The sequence below is a fragment of the Meleagris gallopavo genome, chromosome 9 (genome assembly GCF_000146605.3).
Source record: "Meleagris gallopavo isolate NT-WF06-2002-E0010 breed Aviagen turkey brand Nicholas breeding stock chromosome 9, Turkey_5.1, whole genome shotgun sequence".
In the NCBI taxonomy this organism is placed as follows: domain Eukaryota; kingdom Metazoa; phylum Chordata; class Aves; order Galliformes; family Phasianidae; genus Meleagris; species Meleagris gallopavo.
Genome location: NC_015019.2, coordinates 18,104,902 through 18,127,295, shown reverse-complemented (window position 1 = coordinate 18,127,295; position 22,394 = coordinate 18,104,902). Strand labels below are relative to the sequence as shown.

The window sequence follows — 22,394 nt, the reverse complement described above, 5'->3', positions numbered from 1 at the left end:
AGTGCCAGGTGAGGGGTTTCTGTGCAAGGAAACTGGGGAGTCAAACTGTCTTGCCCTGCTTAATTGGGACAATTAGCTAACTAGCTAATGAGAGGAGCCTTCTTGATGTGGCTTTACCCTTGGAAACTGTTAATTAAAATCTTGGTAAATCCCAGCCTAGATAAAGCCTCTGCAATTAGTGTAGGAGCAAGAAGTAACCGGTGGGTGAACACCAGCACTGTGTCCCTCAGCACTGGCACTGCCTTCTCTGCCTTCTTTGCGGAGTCTTTAAAATAATACATTTGCTTTGGAATAAATTATACAGAAATGGAAGTGGAGCAGTGGGCAAGCAACAAGTAGGTCTTAGAAGGAGCGAGACTATTTCTGCCTTCCCGCGGTGGCATCCGTCCTTCCTTATTTACATTTTGACTGCAGTTCTCTCCTATCCGCTTCCTTTTTTGAGACATTTTTTCCCCCAGAGTAAGCTGCAGATCTTCTGGTGGATTGTTAACCTTACAAAGCAGGTTGCAGCTGCTGGGTGCTCACATTGCATCGATGAACCAGTCCTTCACCATTTTCTTACCTTCAGAAGAGATGCTGTTGTCCATTTGCTCTGAGTGTTGAAATATGCCCACTTTTCCTTGCACGTGGGATGAAATCAAACAAGCAGGCTCTGATACTTCTTTTCCTGCAGTGCAATCCTAGTTTGTAGACAGCCACTTTTTTCATTTCTTTTCAGTATGAAAATTATATTGCAATTACACGGCAGTTAAATACGTGTCATTTCTTGTCAGCATTGTATCTGGGGAACTTATAAAATCTATTTCTCTTCTTCCATGGTTAATTTTGCTTAAGACCTGCTTTGCAATGAAGTCGCTGGAGCCAGGCTTTTTTACTTTAGGAAGTGGAGGAAATACTGCAGATTAATAGGAGATATTTTATTAACGTCACCGTGGGGGAAGCCTGATTCAGATTTTATCAGCAGAAATTTTATGCTGCCTGGCAGACTTCCTCCCGATTTTAGAGTGAGTCCAGTGGAAAGGTTTGCTTGAACATGGCCTTGAACTTGAGATTGCCTGTAAGCTTTATTGAGATCCAAGTGTGCACATACAGATGTTAAGAGTTCAGAAGAAACCATTAGTAAGATATCGCTGTAGTTGGTGTTTTAATTTATGTATCTGTTCTGAATAATATTGCTCCAAAAGCTTCTGTTTACATTTCAATTGACTGTTTATGGCAACCAGCCAGCGCCCAGTGCACCAAACACGTGGGGTTATTGAGTCATGGGTAAATCAGTGGTTCACATCGGCTTGCAGTAACGATAGTGCCCATTTAAAGAAAATGTACCTTGTAATTCAAAGTGTTTCAGAACTAATAATTACATTCTTAATCACCAGGAGGCAATGTTTCGTTCCCTTGCTGCTGAGGAAACCTTAGTGATGCAGGTTTCACACTTCCCTAAGGTGTAAGCCTCTCATTTCTCCAAAGCAATCATATTGGACATGTGCTGTTGTGTGGGATTATTCCCCTCTACCAAATGGGGAAAATAAAAGGTTGTAAATTTGGCCCTGTGTGTTGTTTTGGGATGAGAGTGGTTTGCCTTATTTCTGCAGCAAGGTTTCCTGTACTTCCTGTAGAGCTCTTCGGCAGCAAGCACAGAGCTGACACTTGCTCTCACGGCATCTTGTATAATGGATGCAGGTTGGGCCATTCAGTATACGATGGGGGCTTTACTCTAGGCAAGACATGCACCTGACCTGCTTAGCCAGGGCATCTGCAGGGGCTGCCAGGCTTCTCCATTGGTTTGTCACCATCAGAGCCTCAAGCCCCAGGCAGCCATCACCCGTGCAGCATGGCTATGGCTCTGTTGGAGATCCTTGAGCTAACACCAAGTTAGGCTTATGTGATGCAGGCTTCTCTTGGAAGAGACTCATCAAGATTTGTCTGCTTTGTCAGGGCTTTTGTTGAATCAGTTGGGTTTTCTGGCCACAGTTTGCGCCTGGGCGCTGGCAGCATCGTCTCATGTAGACACAGCACCTTCCCTCCCTTCCAGGCCTCAGCTGCTGCTTCGCCTTATCTCCTCCTCCAGTTAGCTTCATTAACTTGGTAAGTGAAAGCTTTATGCATCAACCACTTTGTAAAATTTTCTTGTGTATTTACCGGAGCAGTGCTTAAAAATGAGTGCTCTCATTAGAAAAGCGAGCGTTGTATTAATATTACATGTATTAATACTACATGTATTAATATTACACGTGAGCATGGAGTGCCGGCTGCATGTCAGGAGGAGCGCTCCCTGGGGCATGCTGGCTCACCGCAGCCCAGTGTGTGTTCCCTGGGAGGCAGCTGCTGCTGCTGGCAGTGGGACAGGGGACAGATGACCCCCAGCTCTTCTCCTGAGAGTGCGTGTGAGTCCTCTGGTCTCCATGGAGTAATCCAACGTAGTAAGTATGGATCTTATTTACTTGGCTTTCTGAATGCTTTTCGATTCTGGTGGTACTCAATGTCCAAGACATTGTTTATATACAGAGGTGAAAGTGCGGGACACTTAAGCAAAAGGAGAACAATCAAAATATAGAAAGTTTCTACAGCTTATCCAGGACGGCATGTATTGCAGCCCTTTGCCTTGGGGCTCTGTGTCATTTCTGGCAGGGTCTGTGATTTATTCCATTCAAAATACTGCAAATATTCATCCCAATTTAGAGAGAAAATTTGAAGTGGGGGAGAATTTGATGTTACCTTATGAGCAAGCACTTAATGCAGATTGGATTTTGTGTGGTGCTTTATGCTCTTTCTCCTCCTGAAACCTGAAAATTAGATGGTTCATACGCTGGGTGTGATGAGGGGTTGAAGAACGGAAAAGACCCAGAAACAAGAGCTTAACTTGTGATGTTGCCTGCACACTGTTGTTAAATACATCTGTCAAAGCCATCCTTTAAGGCTGTGCTCCCGATGTTGCTGCTGCAGGAGCAGTGAGATCGGTTGCACTCCCTCCGGGAGCTGCCCTGCTGGGAAAGTCTCTGTGAGAGGGGGAATGGCCTGGGGACCTCCTGTGCTGAGAGGGGAAGTGATGCAATGGGTTTGGCTGCAGCGGTGTCTGGCTCTTCCCTGTCCTTTGAAATACAGAAGGGCCAAAGTAGAAATGAGAGGAACAGTAGGAACTGTGGGATGCAGATTTATGGCTCTCATAATAGGACTTGTGTTTGCAAATATTTTTCTGCTTTTCCCAGTAAGGTGCAGCAGCCCAATTCTGTTCTCCGTAAGAGAAGGATCATTTATGCATGTGTGCTATTTACAATTTTCCACATCCCTTCGGTGTCTTAACGGTCTCTTGTGAGGATAAAGTGTGTTTATTTTTTTTCCCGATGAGGTTGTGTGGTGTCCTCCCATTGAGGCCTCTGTGATCGTGTATCTCTGGGAAATGAGAGCAAATAGGTAATCATTTGTGTGACATCATGTGCCGGAGTCTGAGCCTGTGCAATTATCTGAAGATTGGATACCCCATGAGCTACAGAACTGCAAAAGTTTGTGACTTCTCATCTGGCCTTTATCCAGTATCTAGTTTTGTCTTGGATGTTATGTGGGTAATGAAATATATTTTGCATTATGTCATTCTAGTTTCCAAAATATATCTCCGGAGCATTGGTAAACTCTGAATTCTATTATCCTGGATAGGGGATTGGAAGATTTCTCAGATGCTTTCATAATGACTATTAATGATAATTATAAGCATATCATTTTTAGGCTCTTGATTTTGTATGTTTTGTATCTTGATTTTGGATGTTTGTTTGACTGTTGCAATAGCCACAAGTGTTGATGTAAACAAAAGACCACATCCATGGAAAACAATCTGTGAATAGGCAGGAGACGGTCGTGCACTGTGGAGCAGAGCTTTGCTCCCCTGCTTTTACGTAGTGTCACCAGAGCTGCTACCTTCCCAACAATCTTTCACAATGTGGGCAAAGCATCAGCCTTGCCTTCCTGCACAAGAGAACCCCCAATGTGGATAAAGATCCCAATATGACTTCTTTATTCAGCGTGCACATTTGCTGGAGATCATGCACGGGAGAAGGTAACTGCAGGAGGTGGAGGCACACCTGTGGTGCGGGAGGGTCCCACCAACCATGGGATGGAGCAGAGGACCTGTGAGTGCTGGCTTCAGTGACTCATGTGAAATGCTTCCCGGTGTCCCCAGAGCCAGGGCTGAGCCCTCTGCTGCTGCTGATGTGAGTCTTGCCTTGTGCCTGGGAGGTGGTAAAGGAGAGTGCGACATCCTGCAGTCCCCCTGCACAGCCTCAGCTACCTTCAGCTTCACCAAAGAATGAAAAGGGCTTAGCATCGCAGCAAAATACTCTGCCTTGCAGTGCTCATTCAGAAGCCCTCGGCTGGTCAGTGTGCTGGCAGTGACATTCCCTGCAGCACCAGTGCGCACACAGTGCTTCCAGAATGCAGGACGGGGTGTGCAGGCTGTGCACTGGGGTGCCAGGCAGCCAGAGTCTGCATGGACACTGCCAGCCCTCCCATTTTCATGTTTCTGAATTGCCAAGTTTCTCTTTTGTCTCGGGTGGAACAACACAGACCCAGCTCCATCAAGCAGTCTACCTTCAATGGCCTGATAAATTGTCCTTAATTTTCTGGAATAGGTTAATTTCATTTAGGTAAGGGGAGGCAAAAAGAACAGGCTTCTCAGGGCACTGCCAAATCAGAAGATTAAGTCAGCATCAGATCCATTAGCGAACCAATTTGTCTGTGCTGGCTAGCACTACTTCAGCCTCCTTGTCTTGCTTTTTCTTTCTCAAGTGGCAATTTAGGTAACCCTCAACCTTTCTGCTGTACTGCGGCATTACGCAGTGATTGTTCCACTTAAATCTGGGCTTGCTGCCTTCCTAATGTATGTATTTTTTGCAGATTTAGCTTATTTATTTATACTACAGCAACTACTACTTCTGCAAAGGGAGTGTTTCTCCAAGAACTTGTGGGACTGAATTCCTGGAGCACGCAGTCCTCGTCACTGCAGTGCAGGGCATGCTGTCACAAAGATGCTGTTGCCTCTGTTGTTTGCACACGTGCCCCATAGTAGTCAGTGCCAGCTTTGAGCTTCCCTTCGGGAGCCCTGTTCCTGGTCTCCTTGGTGGGCCTGTCTCACCAGCCTTCACTTCCCGTGGATTAGGGCCTCATAGACAGAGGCTCTGCTATCAGCTGAAGTCTAAACTCTGATGGAGACTTTCTCCACCCCTGGGACATTTGTATTGGGTCTGTCTGTGGGGTGTTTGCTGATTTCCCAGTCTTGGAGCGTGCAAGTTCCAAAAGACATCTAAGCTGTTGCTGCTGCCTTTGCTAATCCTGCTGAAGCATTTGGGGCTTGGAGGAGACTTCTGCAGATAACTCCATGTCCACAATGAGGCATGCAGTTTTCCTCCTTGAGGCTGAGGGATTAAAGATGAGTTAGTTCAACCTGTCACTGGCAGCGACTTCTCACCAGCATTGTTATTACTTTTGATTTTTCTGGTTTAGAGCGTCAACCGTACAAAAGTTGAGCTAATCCCTGAGCTCCAAAATGAAGCCAGTTTTCCCACAGGCCAATTCTGCATTGTGTATGTATGAACTTGTTCCATGCTCTGTAGTTTTGTAAAAACTGAATGCCCCGCTTTCCTGGAAAACTTGGGTCACCCTATAGCTTTTAAATGAGTGTGATCACAAACAATATCCCTGCCCTGCTGAAAACCATTGTTTCCATTGTGTAGAAGTCCTTTTTTTTTCTAATGAAGGAAAAAAAAAATGGGAATGAAGCTGGCCTTCAGAAACAAAAACGACCGGGGAAAGGCAGGCATTGTGATCAGACACACTTCTTTCTCAAGGGAATGGATAGGAAAAAAGAGGAGCACTGATAATCTGAGGTTTGTACCCAGAAGGGGTGAGTGTCTGCTGGGCTGGTGGGGGCAGCTCACTGTGCTGTCTCCCAAGGAGGAAGATGGTGAATCAGGTAACCTCTCCGCATCCATTCAGCCATGTTTTATGCAATTCTGTGATTACCAGAATAGACTTGCTGGAAAATGACATTGTTGTAAATGCTGCTGTTACCCAAAAGCGGCCCCTGCGTGTGCTTCGGGTTGTGTCTGTCTCTGGACAGTCTGAGGAAGCTCTCACGTATACCATCACAGTGATTCACAGTGCTGCGTCTTCCACAACGGCCTCTCCATCGGAGGATTGTGCAGAAAGTGCTGATTAAAAAAAGAAAAAGTCAATAATTTGTGCTTCCCGCGTCCTTCTCTTTTGCCTGGGTGTGTTGTGGTCCTAGAGCACCATGCAGTGCAGTGCTGGCAGTTTGAGCCGTGTCATTCTTCCCAGCAGTCACACAGTGCTGCCGTTACAGCCAGGGACACAACACCGTGCTGCTGTACACCGCTGCCAAAGCTCTCTTTCCTGGCAGGTGAGCATGTGTTCAGTTTCAGGAAGCCAAGAGGTGTGTCAGCTCCTTAAAGCGGGGCCCACTGGGAGGTGTGCAGGCAGCAGGAGCCCTGGGGGGAACTAAGCTGACGAGGTTTCTCCTGAGGAGACCTTGGGCAGCTCTGCAGGGTGACGCAGGGTGTCGCACTGAAGCGCTGGCAGTCGAGGACCGGACTGTGGCTGTATTCAGTACATCCAGCTTAGAGTATGAATGGTTCCCACGTGGGAGCAGCAGGACAGCTCTGGGTACAGCGATCCATGTTGGAGTTAGTCAGGAGCTCCTCTGGTCTGCACGATTGCCATCGTCATCCTCTGCTGCTGGCGGAGCACAGAGCCAAAATGCCAAGCGGTGGTTTGCTCATGACTGCATGGCAGTTACCTGGCAAATTCCGCGCTTGAAGTCTCCTGTCTGTCCCTGTGGTCAGTGCTCCAAAGAGAGACTAACTCCGAGCGATTCCCTGCAGAACTGCCTGGTGCAGAACTGCAGAGCTCTGTCAGCTCAGCACCTCCTGCTGGGGGTGATCTGGGCCTGGCTGGCAGATTAAGTATTTCATTTGGTTTTTCAGTATTTATTTTGGACCTGTTAGAAGCAGAATGCTCCCATCCCCTCTGGAAGTCAGCATCCTTAAGGCAAAACCTATCACTTGGCTTGCAGGATACTTGTCAGTCCTGGGTGTGTTTCATAGTTGATGCTCCAGACCCATTAGCATCCCTTTCTCCCAGTTGAACGCTTGCAGGTTTTTAAGCGATATTATAACACCATGTGAATAATGGTGAAATTCATTCTGGCAAGATTTATGACTTTAATATTGGAGGGCTTCAGTGTAATACAGGATGAATGTATTCCTAGGGTTTTAGCCACCGCCTGGGAGTTAACAGTTACCTTTCAATCTGAAATCTTTGCCAGGGTTTTGTGTCACATCTGCACTAATGACACAGTCTTTATAAAAGCTTGAATTTCTTTACGTGGTGTTTTGAAACTAAATATGAAAGGGGGAGGGTGGCCCTTAATTTTAACAAGTTCTCATTAGGTTTAGCAGCTGCTGTGATCTCTGTCTCCCCTTTTCGGCTGCATTTGCCACTTTGACAGTGTGTTTCGGGCTGTCAGGTTCTTAAAGGGTTCTAATAAAGTGCGGCACTTTTTTCTGTTCCCCACAGCTGTTATTTGTCATTTGATATAAATCTGCCTTGTTACAGTTTCATTCCTGAACAAATGATAAAAGGACAGTATCAGAAGGCAGCACTGGCATGAGAGCTCCCGCTTTGTTCCTAAGGCAAAGGAAGCCATAGTTCTCCTTCTAAAGGCTTTGTTATGTAGTTGAATTTGGGAAAGACTCTGAAGTGTTGGGGGAGACCAAAGAAGACTTCTTGCCCTGTTCTGCCCTTCGCTCCTGCCTCATCCCAATTAGTGCCAGCACTCCATGCCCAGCACTCCTGATGCTGAGATGCTGGCTGCTGGCATAGGCTCTGCGTGTTTCGTGGTGTACAGCCAACGTGCTCCTTGGGCATATCTGCCTGGGCAGTAGCTGTGGTGGCTGAGGCACCCTGCCCCGTGCCTGGCTGCAGCCTGCTGCCTGTGCTGCAGCTCTTTCCTTCCATGCATGTCCTTCCATCTGCTACAGACGCTGCAGACCCTGCTACCTTTGAGCTCTGATGTTGCGCATCACCCCTGGGTTCCTTAAAATGCATGCAGATGTTTGACTGAGCTATTTCAGGCTGTTGATAGCTTCACATGGAGTGCAAGGACAGCCGTGCAGGACTGAAGATGACCTCCTGGCTCTCTGGTGTCCATTGAGCTGCACAGGTAGGGGCACAACCACTGCAGGTGCGTTCACATCCCCACCAGGGAAATGCACTCACATTGGGTGTGCTGCCAGCTCTGCTCACAAAGCGCAGGGCGTTTGCTGGACTCTGCTCAGTTTCTCATTAATGTGCAAAGCTCTCACACGTTTCCGGCAGTGTGCCAAGCACATTTTCTGGCAGAATTTCTGCAAAGCTCACTGCAGCACGCACTAAACTCGCCTTAGATCTGCCTGTACTGTCTGTGTTCCTAACAGCTTGATATGGGGGCTCCCTTTGGAGAAAGAAGTGAGCAGCATGCTGTGAGTTTTTGTTGCCTGCCCTGGGGTCGTGTGTTATGCTCCTGCTGGAGACTGGAAATTCCCAACCTTTCTAACCCTGTCAAAACAGCCCCCTCTCAGAAAGGTATTTTTAGTGATAGGTGATACTGCAAAAGCCCTGAACACTTCAAGATGAATCTATGATATCTGTGTTTGTATTTGAATACAAAGATCTCTGGTAGACACCTCTGTATTAAGCCCAGCCTTTGTTTCATACTGATGTAGCTCCTTAGTTACTTTGTCACTTTGGAGCTTGTTGATAAAAATGCATCACTAGGGACAGCTAACAACATGGGATTTCAGCAATGAAAGGCAAAAATATCAGTGAATCCTGCTAAGCAGAGGAAATGGAGGGTTACAAATGATTCTGAAGAGACAGGGAGACAGGAATTCGTATCTTATGCTTGACAAATGACAGCTCTTTAAAAATGCTGTTTTTAGACAAGGAAAGCCTAGCAGTAAGGAAGAGGGCTTTTCAGAAGTGGCTAAATGAGTGAGGTTTTTCTTTCAAAAAAGTAGGAATCTTGACCATTTCTCTTGCCTTTGGAGAGAGAATGGCAGATGAAAGGGTGTCCTCTAAAGCTGACAGGAGTTGTAGCATTTCAGTAGCAGAAGGCAGTGTGAAATGCCAGTGCTCTTCTCTGCTTTACCCTGCCTGGGGGAGCTGGCACACTGGCTAGAGGTGCTGCTGCGTTCTTCCCTTGTTTCTAGGCCTGCTCAACCAGCACACGACTAAAACCTCTGTTTGCAGCATGTGGGATGGGAGGCTGCTTGGATTTGAGTAAGGGCAATGGTCTTCATCTTCAGTACTCCATCTTGTTGGTAATCTTTAGGATGAGAAGCTGTGCCTGCAGGGATGATCAACTGACCTCTGGGGTGGCTTTCTGCTGCCTCTCAGGTGGGTTTCTTGCCTATACCCCAGCCCTGAGGGCACTGGAGGGGGAAGCAGACTCCCCAGCATTCAGTGACTGGCTTAAGTGTGGGGCTGGCATTTGAAGGGCTGCACGTAGTCCTGTCTCTAAGCCTGTGATGGGAGTCATAAGGCAAAAGTTTCATGGTACCACTTTGAAGTATTCTGGTTGGGATGTTAAATAGTTTCAGAGAGAAGAAATCCCTGTGATTTATTTCTTGCTGAGAAAACTTCAATAGAGATAAAAAGAGAAAGGGCAGAAGAGTTTAAGGAGACACTTAAAAGCCCATTGCTTGATGGTGATTATGCAACTCCAAAGTAGGTCTGCCCCCATCATTACAGACAGGAAAGTAGGTCTCAGGGTATTTCGGGATTGGGCAACCTCAGAGTTTCTCTGGTTCACACGAATGGCTTTTTCTTCCCCAGAATCTTTTATTCTTTCTGGTGTTTGTTTGTTGTTTTTGCTGAGGTCAAGATGTTGCTTGTGTAAGAGCAGAATCCAGCAGTGCTCTTGTGCTGGAAGCTGTTGGTAGCAGAGGTGTCTGCTCAGCACCGTTGGCTGTGCTCCACGAGTGCAAGATCTCCCCATTTACCATGTGTATTTCTGCCTGCACATGTGCCTACTTACTGGAAGGTGCTGTTCCAGTAATTTAAGTGTCGTAGTCCCATAAAATCTTATCCTTTTTCATCCAATTGGATATTAGCCACAGTTAGACTTATTGTGATCGGTGTTGGAGCACATCCATTTAAGCCACCTTCACACACCTGCTTATGTTAGAACAGGGTTAGTGTGGACTGCTTTTCTCTTTTAATATCTGACCACATTGCACCTCAGAGATGACTAAATGTCCTCGGGAAATGACTAAATTTCCCAAGGAATTGGGAAAAAAAAAACATAAGGAGATGTCCTCTTGTAATTCACTTGGGACTCCTCATTCCCAGGAGTTTCTCACATCACCAGTGGCTCTTTGTTGCCCATCCTGGACCCAGACTCAACTCAAGTCCTGTAAGCCCTATGAAATATCTAAAGCAAAGATTGCTGATGATCTGGGAAACATTGTTTTTGGACTCATTTCTGGGAAAAGTAAAAAGGTCCTCCAGGGTTTGCTTTGTTGGTTTTATTTTTTAAATTTTTTATTTGAGGTAATTTTTTCCAGTATCCTTATTATTATTAAATCAACTTGAATTGTTTGCACTGGATTTTGGCCAGAGCAATTGTATCGGAGTCTCTAAAGTGTTCCCAGGTGAAAGTAACTCTGTTTTCAATGGGATTAGTAGCTAGTTGTGAATGAACAGAAGGTCTAGGAAAGATTTTTCTTTCACTTTCTGGTCTCCTCCTTACAGGCAGTGCTTCTCTCACAGTTCTCATAGCCGTGGCCAGGCCAGCAGATGATGGGTTTGTCTGTCGCCGTCTGTGATGCAGGCAGTGTTACTCCTCTCAGCAGACTGTGAGGACTGGTTGAACAGTAATTGAGGTAGCACAACCGTTTTCTGTGCTGGGAAAGGAAACAATTTTCTTTAGAATGACTGAGAATGAGAAAATCAGCTTTTTCTGGGCACTTAAGCCCATCTCAGCATCTCTGAACTGAGGATGCTCAGAGCACAGATGCTCGCTTTTATCATGTGTACACAGTGTAACTCTGTTCTGTTATCTCAAGATTTTCATTATTATTCCTCTAATAATTGATTTAGACTTCGTCTTTTAATAAATTAATTTTCTTTTATCTAGAAATGGCCTTGGTTTTTATATGACAGCTGACTTATTTTGATGCTAGTCTCTTGTTCTTGCTGGACAGAGTGCTGGAGGCTCAGTGCTGTCAGGATCAGTATGTGTTAGAGGACTGTCCTGAGCCTCTGTTAGAAAGTGAGGTTGGATTCAGGGCAGCATTTTGTGTTGTGCTGACCTGTGTCCAGGCTGAGCTTTTCCTCTGTTGTCTGAGTTAAGCTTTCTTGCTCTTGGAGTTGGGTTTTGCACAATACTATCTTATTTCAAGTCTGAGTCTCTAAAATGGTATTCAGGTGTATCTTGAAAAGGTCGTCTGAATTTAGTACTACAGCATCTCCTGAAGGCTGAAAGTAACTGGCACCAGAGAGCTGACCCCTTTTAAAAATTCTAGAAGAGGAAGGAATTCAATTCATTTTATTCAGCTGAGATTCAATGTCTACCTTTCATCTGCAGCATACCAAGGGCAAATGCGCTGGTGTTTACAATGCTTCCAGTGCAATGGTAAGCAATGTAAGGAAAGATAGGAAATGCTGCGAGCAGGGCTGGTCTTCCATTTCCAGCCCATTTCCACAGACTGATGAGCTCGGATCTGGCTTTGAAGCTGGCTGGACTTCGCCAAATGAAAGTTGTGAGTCTCTGGAGTGTAAACATTCAAATGATTGCCCTTCACTGCACTCAATTAGAGCAGCTGAAGGCATGGCTCAGATATGTTTTTGACAGCAATACAGTTAAAGGTCATGACCTAAAAGCGTCTAAAATCCAGTCCTCCACCTTGCAGTGTAAGCAGTTCTTTTCTCTAGCTAGCAGACAAAATAATACATGGAGCAGAAAAAAATGAGTGTGATGGAAGTGTGTGGGAACTGGTCCTTTCTACTTCTGTGATTACGGTGGAGTTTCCCCATCCTCCAGAAACAAGGCTTCTGACCAAACCAGAGGGCAAGGAGCTTCCTGCAGCCATGGCCACGTGCTGGCAAGGTGGGCTCTGAGGCTTCCAGTCGTGGTGCCGAACGGATGCTGGGCTGCCATACCCTCGCTGCTTCACAGATGTGGTCCTGCTGCAAGACAGGGCAGCATTGAGTGCTCACACCTTAACTTTTGGGAATGGTACCAGCAAAACAGGCAATGGTGCATGCAGAGCTCACTGCTGTTCTCTGAGGTCAAAGTAGTGAGGAGAGAACTCAAAGAACTTTTGCCAGGAAAAAGTTAAATTATCCTGCAATGTTTTACTTTTGTCTAGGACCTTCACTGTGTCCTTACAAAGGATATTTCCACATTCTCTAACCTTACATCGCAAGCATGCTGCGTGTCCCTGGTTGTTCATTACCCTCAGTATCGCTTTATGCAGCACAGTCGGAATTTGAGAGAGGCTGGCAGCCCCATGCCTTGTCTGCCCGGCTGCAGGAAACCCTGCTTTGTGCCCTCCGGATCCCAGGGGAGCAGTGATGTGGGATAATCGATCAGATGCTTTTTTTCTTTCTTTTGTTTATTCCTGTCTTGGAACAGGCTTCTTAGATACCTGAATGAAATTCTCAATTAGAATGTATGGATTAATGAATTAGGCAGCAAGGTTTTTTCCTGTTGCTTGGACCCTGGGGAGGGTTTCTCAGATTTTCGCTTGGGTTCTCCTGTCAAACACTTTCCATGTCAAAATGTCAGTCCAGATTTTATTTGGCGTTTTGTTGCCACGTGTGTGATGCTCTCAGGGCAAGCTCCCCAAGCAGCCCAGAGCTTGTATGGAGCAGCAGCATTGAGCACAGGCCCCGCAGGAGGCTGAGCTGATGCTCTCTGAGCGGGCACTTACTTTGTGCCCTGCAGTCATCCCTTGCAGCTCCTGATCCTGGAGATGCTCATCAGTGAGGGCTGCAGGTCCAGAAGCCACAAGCACCACAGTATTGTGATCAGTCCAAAATCCAAAACAGCTGCATGTGACAACACGACTGAGAACTCACTTCCATCTTCATATTGTAAAAATAACAACGTTGCTCTGAAAGGTGAACTGCTAGCTTTGTGCAGAACCCAGCGTGCACTCTGTGTCTGCAGAATGGAGGTCGGTGTAGTACAAGCAAATGCACAGCAAGTGGCAGGTGAAAACAAACACAGAAAGGAGGCTGTCACAGCTAATAGTCTTGTTGCGTGCTGAATAAAGCTTTTAAGACTTTATCTATCTTGCTTGAGGCAAATGGTGCATTTTGCATTGAGCAGTGAGGGGAAGCTTTCAAAGGTTAAATAGAGTAAGTGGTCATCAGAGGCTTGCTTTACAGTTCTGGCCTGTTAAATTGTTTATCAAACCCTATTATATGTATTTATATCCCTCTGAAGATGATGTGGGTCTCAGTTCCAGTTTATTTCCTTCTAGACATGAGTCATAGGATCATTCACATTGGAAAAGACCATTAAGATCACCCAGTCCAACCCCAGCCCACCCCACCATGCTCACTGCCCACGTCCCTCAGTGCCACATCTCCATGGTTCGTGAACCCCTCCGGTGTCTGTGTCTCCCTCACCTCCTTGAGTAGCCTGCTTGTTATAAAAGCTGGAAAGAGAAGCATAAAGGTTAAGATGCTTCTTACTGCAAGCTGCAAATAGAGAAGTGTCACCACAAACACAAACACCAGCAAACTTCTAACACTTTGTGTACCTTAGCACATTTTCTCAACATATGCTCTTGCACCTGCTGCTCTCCAGCTGTCAGTCACTGCCTGCAGCTGGGCAGAAGTGCAGCACCTGCTCTGGCTGCTGGGGAGAGCCCCATGGCACCTGCGTCTGGCCCGCTCCTGGGTCACCTCCTCCCTGCAGGGCTGTGACCCTTCTGTTTGCACGGCGATGCTCAGTTAATCTCCGAAGAAGAGTGATGTGTGTTTGTTTGGCAGTCAGGTGGTGATCCGGCAGCCTGCCACTGGAAATCTTTCTTTGTGGTTGATTGGTTTGCAGAACTTGTTGCAGGGCTTCCATGTGTACGAAGGCTAGTGCCAGGCCCTGACAGTAAGTCCTCAGATAACCTGTGTGGTCAGATAATTCCGGGAAGCTGCTGGGTACAGGAGCAGCTGGAGTGAGCAGAAGCATGGGTGTAGGAGCATGGGAGTGAGGAGTGGAGCTCACAAAGTGGTGGGGCAGAAGGCACTCTGGGATAATCTCCTTCTGCATTACCTGCACGTGGTTATAACCTGCTCTGCTGCCGGGCTTCAGGTTGTTCTGTGTTCCAGGTAACCTGTGGATTACACTGTGAACTGTGTTGTACCTCTGTAGTTGGTAGCCTTGTGCTGGACCTATGGCGTGTGGAAAACTTCCAAGTTTCTCTGGAAATGCGCTCAGCTCTGTGCTGCTGCTGCATGTGGGGCAGGCTGCCATCCACACCACTTGAGCTCCTTCTTGTGTGACTGTAGCAGGATGGAACACAGTGACACACAAACCAATTCAGGCCACATAAAAGTTAACAACATGATGGAGAGTGTGAAGGGCAATGAGGAATTACAGTTGCATGCTTACAAAGAGAAGAAGACACAGTAAGAATGAGTGTTACAGCAGCAGATAATTTTGAGTTAATGTCCTGCTGGTACTACTTGCTGGTATTACTCCTTTGTTTTTTGTTAAAAAATATAAAAAATTCAGTAGTGAAATGTAAAAGATGATTACCTTTTTACCCTCCACAGCAGCTGCATGGCTTTGCATCCAGTGCTGATGCTCACATTTTTTAAATAATAAGCAGCTAATTTCCACATGTTGAAAGGCTCTGTTCTGCTTGGAGGCATGCAGTGTGCCCCCTCGTTGGAGTACTCAGTCGTTAAAAATGTACTGATTGCTAGGATCGGCCGGCAAGGGGCTGCTGGATGGCTCTGACCTCCACGTTCACCTGCCAGGAGAAAAATATGAAATTGACCATCTTGCCAAATGAAAGGGAAGATGAGTGTTTTTCTGCAAAACGGTGCCGAGTTAAGCTTTCTGACTTTATTTTCAGGTAGCTGACATCGTGCCAGGGCAATTGCCCTCCTGCGGGCAGGAGGGCTGGGAGTGCAGGGAGCACAGAGCAGAGCCTGGCAGGTTTGCTTTCCCATAAGAGGAGTTGGATATCCAGCCTTGTTCTGCATTGAATGGTTCAGAGTTGGGTGTTGCACATGGCAGCCTTTCAGTTCCAGGAAATGCCAGGGCTTGCAGTCCACAGTGTTTGGGAAAAGCTTCCTAAGAGGAGGTTCTGGTGCTGAGGACCCGCTTTGCCTTTTGCTGAAGTGACGTGTTAGTGACTGCAGGAAAGTAAGTGTTGCTGCAGAGTAGTGCTTCTTCTCTGGGTGCCTACATGAGCTCTAAGCCCAATTACAGGTGGTTCTGCACTTGACATGAGGCAATAAGCAGAGCTAATTATGTGGGGATCAAGTTCAGTGATTGCATTTTAAAAAGCTCTAAGTGAGGTTATGAAATCAGCAAAAAACAGAATGCTCGGGCAGGGCAGCCCCAGAAGCGGTGTGCGGTGTTAGAGCTGTGCATGTGAAATCTCTCCTGCTGAGATTTCAGTCCTTTGCCTGACCTGTGCTAATATTTGCTTTAAAATGATGCTTCATGTCAGCTGTCTCAGCTCTGTGCTACTGCGGGCTGTTCTCAAGTCTGGACTGTTTTCCAGCCGGTGTGAAGTGTGCTCTGCTGCCTGATGGGAGCTGTTGACTGGCGCTGATGGTTTTTGTTGGGAACAAACATAGCAATGAGCCAACTGCATTGACAACACAGCTGCGATTTCCAACGGCCCTTGGGTATGCTTTCAAATACCAAAGCCAGTGACCTAGCTGAACTGAGCTCTCAGAGAGCCTCTTCATGTGTACTACAGAAAAAAAAGCCCCCATTTTTTTTTTCAATCCTTATTTTTTTTCGGTTGAGATAATCTGGTAGACAGAAAGCTATGGGGGTTTGAAGAGAGGGTGCTGGGGTGCTGCTAGCAACGCACAGGTGCATAGGTGCTAGCACCTCGTATGTGTTAAACATATACCCCACCCATACTCTAGTGATGTTTTCCTTCCTGCTACTGCAGGCATACCCTGCAGGTAGTGATGTTTGGAAAATGGCTTTCCCTGGTGTGCTGTCCTCTCAGCATCTTTGAGTTCCTCTGGAAATGGTGATTTGTCTAGTCATCAGAAAGCTGCACTTTGGCAGATAATCCCTTCCAGCATTACGGCTACTCCTGTCATTCTGCCAGTTCTCTAAAGACCTCACACTTCCTTTCTTAATGTGCTCCTCTGGTCTGACTGGCAAAATGAACAGAAAAGCTTTTTCCCTACCTAAAAATACACCATACTGAGAAAACGAGCAGTAACCTCTGCAGCCATGGGGAGGAACAGCTCTTGGCTGCTTCTGCATCTCCTTGGCTTCTTTGTGCTGGCTCTGCTCAGCAGTGCCTGGGCTTGGCAAGCTGCAGGGCCCTGTTGCAGAGGTGACAGTGTGATTTGCACCAGTGCCTTGGCGTGGTCTCTGCTCTTGTTTGCATCTACTCAGCTTGGATTTGCAGGAGCCTGGCTTCTGGTCCCTTTGAAAAGATAATTTAATTTAGTTTCAGGAACGGTTTTCAAAACCAGAGGAGTTAATTCCAAACCTCTTGGTGGTGTGAAGGTCTCCCTTACTTCTGCAGGCAGTGCTTGAAGCTTTGCAGCCTTTCCCAGCTTTTGGAAACCGCTATGGGAAGTCACGGGTTGCGCAGGCCGCTGGCTCTCCGTGCAGTGCTGTTGGCAGATGTCTTCCTGTGCAATGTGCCAGTTTCAGTCCAGCAAGGGTTAAATTACGTCATGTCTGCACAGATTCTCTACTCTCCTGATTTTAAAGCCTAAGTGGGCAACCTGCAGCACATACACTGCAGAAGTAGCTGACAGCAGCTTATAAATCATATTCCCTGCATAGGCCCAGACTGTGCAGGAGTGATTGACCTTTCCTATTGCTCTGAACAACTTTAAATATTAAAGGAACAGGAAGAAGTACCAGATAAGATAAGCACATAGAGGTTGACTGCACTGTCTCCTGGAACACATGCTCCTCAGTAAGAATACTGCAAAGTTGTGGTGAAAACTTAGCTTTTAATTTGCAAATGACCAGTTCCTAGGCCCATAATGAGCAGTGCTTCTTGTGGAGTTGGGGTTGGACCAGACGGTCTCTAGAGGTCCCTTCCAACCTAATTCGTTCTGTGATTCTGTGAGTATCACTGTATGATAATACAGAAAGGATCGTGTTCTATGTAGTGCTTAAAGTAATGAAGGTTTCTGCAGGACATGAGTGCTGTGTAGCTGTCTGGTGGCTGCTGCCGTGCTGGCCTATTAACAAGGAGAGCAAAGTCTTATGCAACTTAGAGGAAATTTTACAGGGTTTCAGACTCCAAATGGTAGGTGGAGTGAAGGCTGCGAGCAGTGAGGCTGAAGAGGAGCTCTGAGCTGAAAGCTGCCTGTCAGATCTGTGCTAACCTCTCATGGTCTCTTGTCCTTTCTCGTAGGCAACATCTTTGTCGTCAGCTTGTCTGTCGCAGACTTGGTAGTGGCGGTGTATCCGTATCCTCTAATCTTGAGTGCCATTTTCCATAATGGATGGACTATGGGAAACGTTCACTGCCAGATCAGTGGGTTCCTGATGGGCTTAAGCGTCATTGGGTCGATTTTCAACATCACTGCAATTGCAATCAACCGCTACTGCTACATCTGCCACAGCCTTCGCTATGATAAGCTCTTCAACCTGAAGAACACCTGCTGCTATATCTGTCTGACCTGGACGCTCACGGTGGTGGCCATTGTGCCAAACTTCTTTGTTGGCTCCTTGCAGTATGACCCCCGGATTTACTCTTGCACCTTTGCCCAGACGGTGAGCACATCGTACACTATCACAGTGGTGGTCGTCCACTTCATTGTCCCGCTGTCCATCGTGACTTTCTGCTACCTTCGGATCTGGATTTTGGTGATTCAAGTCAAACACCGGGTGAGACAAGACTGTAAGCAGAAGCTCAGAGCTGCCGACATCCGGAATTTCTTGACTATGTTTGTGGTTTTTGTCCTTTTTGCTGTGTGCTGGGGACCATTAAACTTTATCGGCCTTGCTGTTTCAATTAATCCTTCCAAAGTGCAGCCACACATTCCAGAGTGGCTTTTTGTCCTAAGCTATTTTATGGCCTATTTTAACAGCTGCCTCAATGCTGTGATCTATGGGCTGCTTAACCAGAATTTCCGAAAGGAGTACAAAAGGATACTGCTGATGCTTCGCACTCCCAGGCTGCTCTTCATCGATGTGTCCAAGGGTGGGACAGAAGGGCTGAAAAGCAAGCCATCCCCAGCCGTAACAAACAACAACCAAGCTGAAATACATTTGTGAGTCAGAATAGCGCTATTTATTCTGGGTTACACTTGTATTTATATTATAATATATAAGAGCCTTTCTGCCTGTGTATTTCACAGCTGATGTTGCTGGATCCCAAACAGCCACCTCTTCTCATGCAAGGAAGGAGCCTGCAACCTTTCATGCCCAACTTGTCACCGTGACAGCATGACTTTGAGTAAGGGCTTCCAGAAGAGAAATGACTGACCTTTACCTTTTATTTTCCTATACCATCTTTCACTGCGTGCCTAATTAATTGCTTTGGTTGCTTTTGCCACAAGCATGCCAGTACCCTTGAAAAGGGAAGCACTCAGAAAGCATGGAAAAATGCATTTATATTTGAAATGCAACTTGCAAAAATTGCCATCTATTACAAACCAGCACTTCCTTCCTCCCTCTGAATTCTGTTCTGTAGCTTAACATAATCTGAACTACAGCAATCAAACTGCATGACCTTCTCAGTTAGGTTAGTAACAATATTTGCCAGCCGGCAGACATATGAGCACGTTGACTTCCATTGCGTGTGCTCATTTTCCTTTTTCTTTTGTATTACAACTTAGTAGCTAGGCTGGGCTAGATATGAGGCAAGCAGAAGCCAGACCTCCTGAGTTTCAGATATGCTCGTTTTAATTGAATCTCTACAGATACTAAGTACCCTTGCACTCTCCTTCCAGGCCATGAATAAGAGTATAGCACATGACATAATCTAATTGCAGGAAGATACCGGGAGCTTGCTTCTAATTTAGGCAGTATCCTATCATGGCCAGCATTCATTCCAAGTATCTCTCAGAAGTCCCTTCTGCATTAACATCATACAAAAGATTAACATAGCGGAGTCCCATCCATTCAGTGCATGTGCAGGCTTTTAATAAAAGAAGAAAACAAGGTTCCAGTAATATTTACACTTGCAGATGAAAGCAAAAGGGTAAGAAAGTGTTGGTTTCAAACATCTCCTTTTGCCCACCGTATGGCATGAATTTGATGGGGAAAAGAAAGTGGGGTGTTTTCTTCCATTTTATTTATGTACAGAGTAGTGATTAATTCACAGAAGTTCAGGAGGGAAAACCTGTTAAGCATGTTCGTGCATCTGTTTTCAGTTAAAGCCTGAACTCCGTTGTCTTTGTTGCTTTAACAATGTTCTGAGTGCTAAGGCCAGCATCACATTAACAACAGGCACAGGGGCAGAGATAAGGCTGTTTCTTTAATGGAGTGTGTGTAGGGAGGCTGGTTGCTGTCTTTAAATGACTTTGCTTTTCCTTAGCTTCACTGCATATTCATCTCCCTGTGGTTTTAAATGAGTGAATCCTGCTTTGAGACATTAAATCAATATAGCACTGCCCCGATGCAACTCTGTCCTCAGGCTAGCAGTCCTGTCCTGGTGCTGGTGTACTGCGGCATAGCAGGAGCTGTGCAATGGGTGGGAGCAGGTCTGAGCCCCATGGGTGCAGCATGGAGAGGGAGAAGCCCTGCTCCTGGCCAAGGAGAGCCTTGTTAAGGCACTGACCGTAGATCAAAGCAGGACTGGTTCCCAGGGTTGAGCCTTGAAACATTGAGAGCCAGACTTTGTAGCAGCAGGCAGGTGTCCAGAGATGGAGGTAGGTAGGATTTACAGAAGACCCTGGGCAAACCAAGTGCCTAATCTTTAGCAAACTTAAGCCATTTGTGCATCACTTGCTGAAAGCATCTTGTTGCTGAACATCCCTCCTGCTGAATTCTTTGATGGAAGAGGAGTTTAAAGAAACAAAGCCTCTTTGTAGATCAGGCCAAGAAACACTGCAGAGTCCATTGCTTCAGTGAGGTCTGCTGCAGTGTGAGTGGGTGTCCGTGTTTGCAGGGTACCCTGGCACTTTGTAGCATTTTCAGACTCGAACATCTTCACAGCTTCAGATAATTATTGTTTTAAAATGCACTGCAGCCAGCATCCCATAATAGGAATCAAGCTGAGTTCTGTTTTGGCCTCTTAATCTGCCTGTGCATGGCCAAATAAAGGTATATTGACCCTCAGAAATAATGCAGTCTGATTGCTTTACAGCAAAGCCAGTCCGGATGAATTCACGCCATTCTGTGCAAACAAAGTCATTTCAAGTCAAACTTGGATAGGAAAAGCACCAGGCGCCCGGAGCTGCAGGGAGTTTCTCCTGGCGCCCAGGGAAATGTTGGTGTGCTGTGACCAGTCCCCGGCCCAGCCTGCAATTGGCCAGCAGCGTTAGACAGAATCACGTTAGCAAATGATCTAACTGCTCAGTACCAACCCAAGCCTAAGGCACTCCTTTAAGGCAGTCATTTACTTTTACTTCACAGGTTTGCCAAGCGTCTCATAATCCCCCACAACTGGGGTTTCATTCTGTGGTTCGTTGTCTTTGTAGCTGAATGTTCAACGCAGGCCACGTGGTGTTTTTTCTTTAAGCCTGGATTTGCACTATTTCTTATTCAGGCTCCAAGGTAACAGCCAGCAAGCACTGAACCAAACCGAGTAAGCCAAAGAGCTCCCGGCAGGCAGGTGATGGATCCTCTGCTGGCGCCTCGTAGGACGAGGAGTAGGAGGAGCACCACGGGCATCTCCTGGGGACTCACAGGGTTACTGCTGAAGCGAACTATGCAAAGTGATGGGGCCTCTGCTTCTCTCCTGCCGTAGGTCTGAGCGCAGGCCTTGCAGGGACAGGCTGGCTGAGGTGGGTCCCTGCTGCCCCCAGCATGGGGACGGCGCTGCGATGGGCTGCAGCGCTTTGACAGCACCAGGAGCTCACCCTGGCACAACTCAGTCAGGGCACTAGGCCGTCCCAGCAGGAGGGTTCTGCCACCACGGGTGGTTCCTGAGTGAAGTCCTGCCAGGCGTGGGGGTCCTCAGTGCCCAGCAGACAAAGCAGGGAACGTGGCTTCAAACAGAAAATACTGTGCCATTTGCTAGCACTTTGATACAGAGACAGTACTTAGGATAGGATAGAGTAGATTTTTATACTGAGTTATTTTAAGACTGCCCACACAGCTCCTTATTTTTTATTTAAAAAAAACGGTTAACAGGGTACAGAGAGTTTATTTTGTTAACATTTGTTTACAGAAAATGGAAGTGTTTCTTATACTGGAATCCTGAGCAGAGTCCGTTTCCCTGTGAGAATCTAGCTTTAATCAAATTTGAGCTTTCAAGGAGATCCCACAACTTAACCTGTGCTCTGCTGTTTCCACCTGTTATATACCTGACCTTGAGTTTGAGAAATAGGGCTGACCTCTCCTAGGAACAGGATTTACATCACTTGCTCTGGATTTGGCGTGGTGGCGTTGATTAGAGCCTGGCCCCGGGTCCTGAAATAGTCGTGAACTCCCAGGGAGACAGTATTGTCATGAAGGAAGATGAACCTCCTGCCACAAAGAAATACTTTGGCATGTTGGTAACAAATGTTGTTTAATCCATATAAGAGGAATGTAACTGGTATATTTATATATGAGTATATATTGCATATGCTGTTTCCACTTTATCAGTTGATTAAGAAATTTTCAGTATACTTCCTACTGCAATCGTTTGTTCATAAAGTAGATTTGTTCCCTTTACCTGTTAAAGCTGTAATAAATTTCCCTTTGGACTGTTTACTGATTTTTTTCTCCCCCTTTGCAGTTATTTTTTAATAAATATTTGAAACAACACCTTGGGTTTTGTTGACTACCAGAAAGCAGACTGAGTTGACCAATGTCATTGGTTCAAGTAGAGATTGAGTTCAGCCATGCGCCATGTCCAAGGGTTTTTCTTCCACCCACCTCGAGGGGGCAACTCGCTGCACTGCGGTTGTCCTCATCAGAAGGAGACTCCCCACCCTGCCACTGGTCTCATTGCTGTGTGTCCCCCCAAGGCTCTCTGCCTTTTTTGAGCCTATCTTCTGTAGCTACTGGGTTGTGG

General features: G+C 46.4%; 1 protein-coding gene across 1 annotated transcript in view; it reads left to right on the top strand.

The window, feature by feature from the left end:
* LOC100547793 (melatonin receptor type 1C-like) overlaps positions 1–22,162 on the top strand; it is a 29,430-nt gene extending 7,268 nt beyond the window's left edge. Inside the window, exons 2-3 of the mRNA XM_031554740.1 lie at positions 17,637–18,498; positions 18,586–22,162. Coding sequence (XP_031410600.1) covers positions 17,637–18,498; positions 18,586–18,589 — 866 coding nt within the window. The 3' untranslated portion in view covers positions 18,590–22,162. The remainder of the gene's footprint in view (positions 1–17,636; positions 18,499–18,585) is intronic.
* Positions 22,163–22,394: the final 232 nt, after the last annotated feature.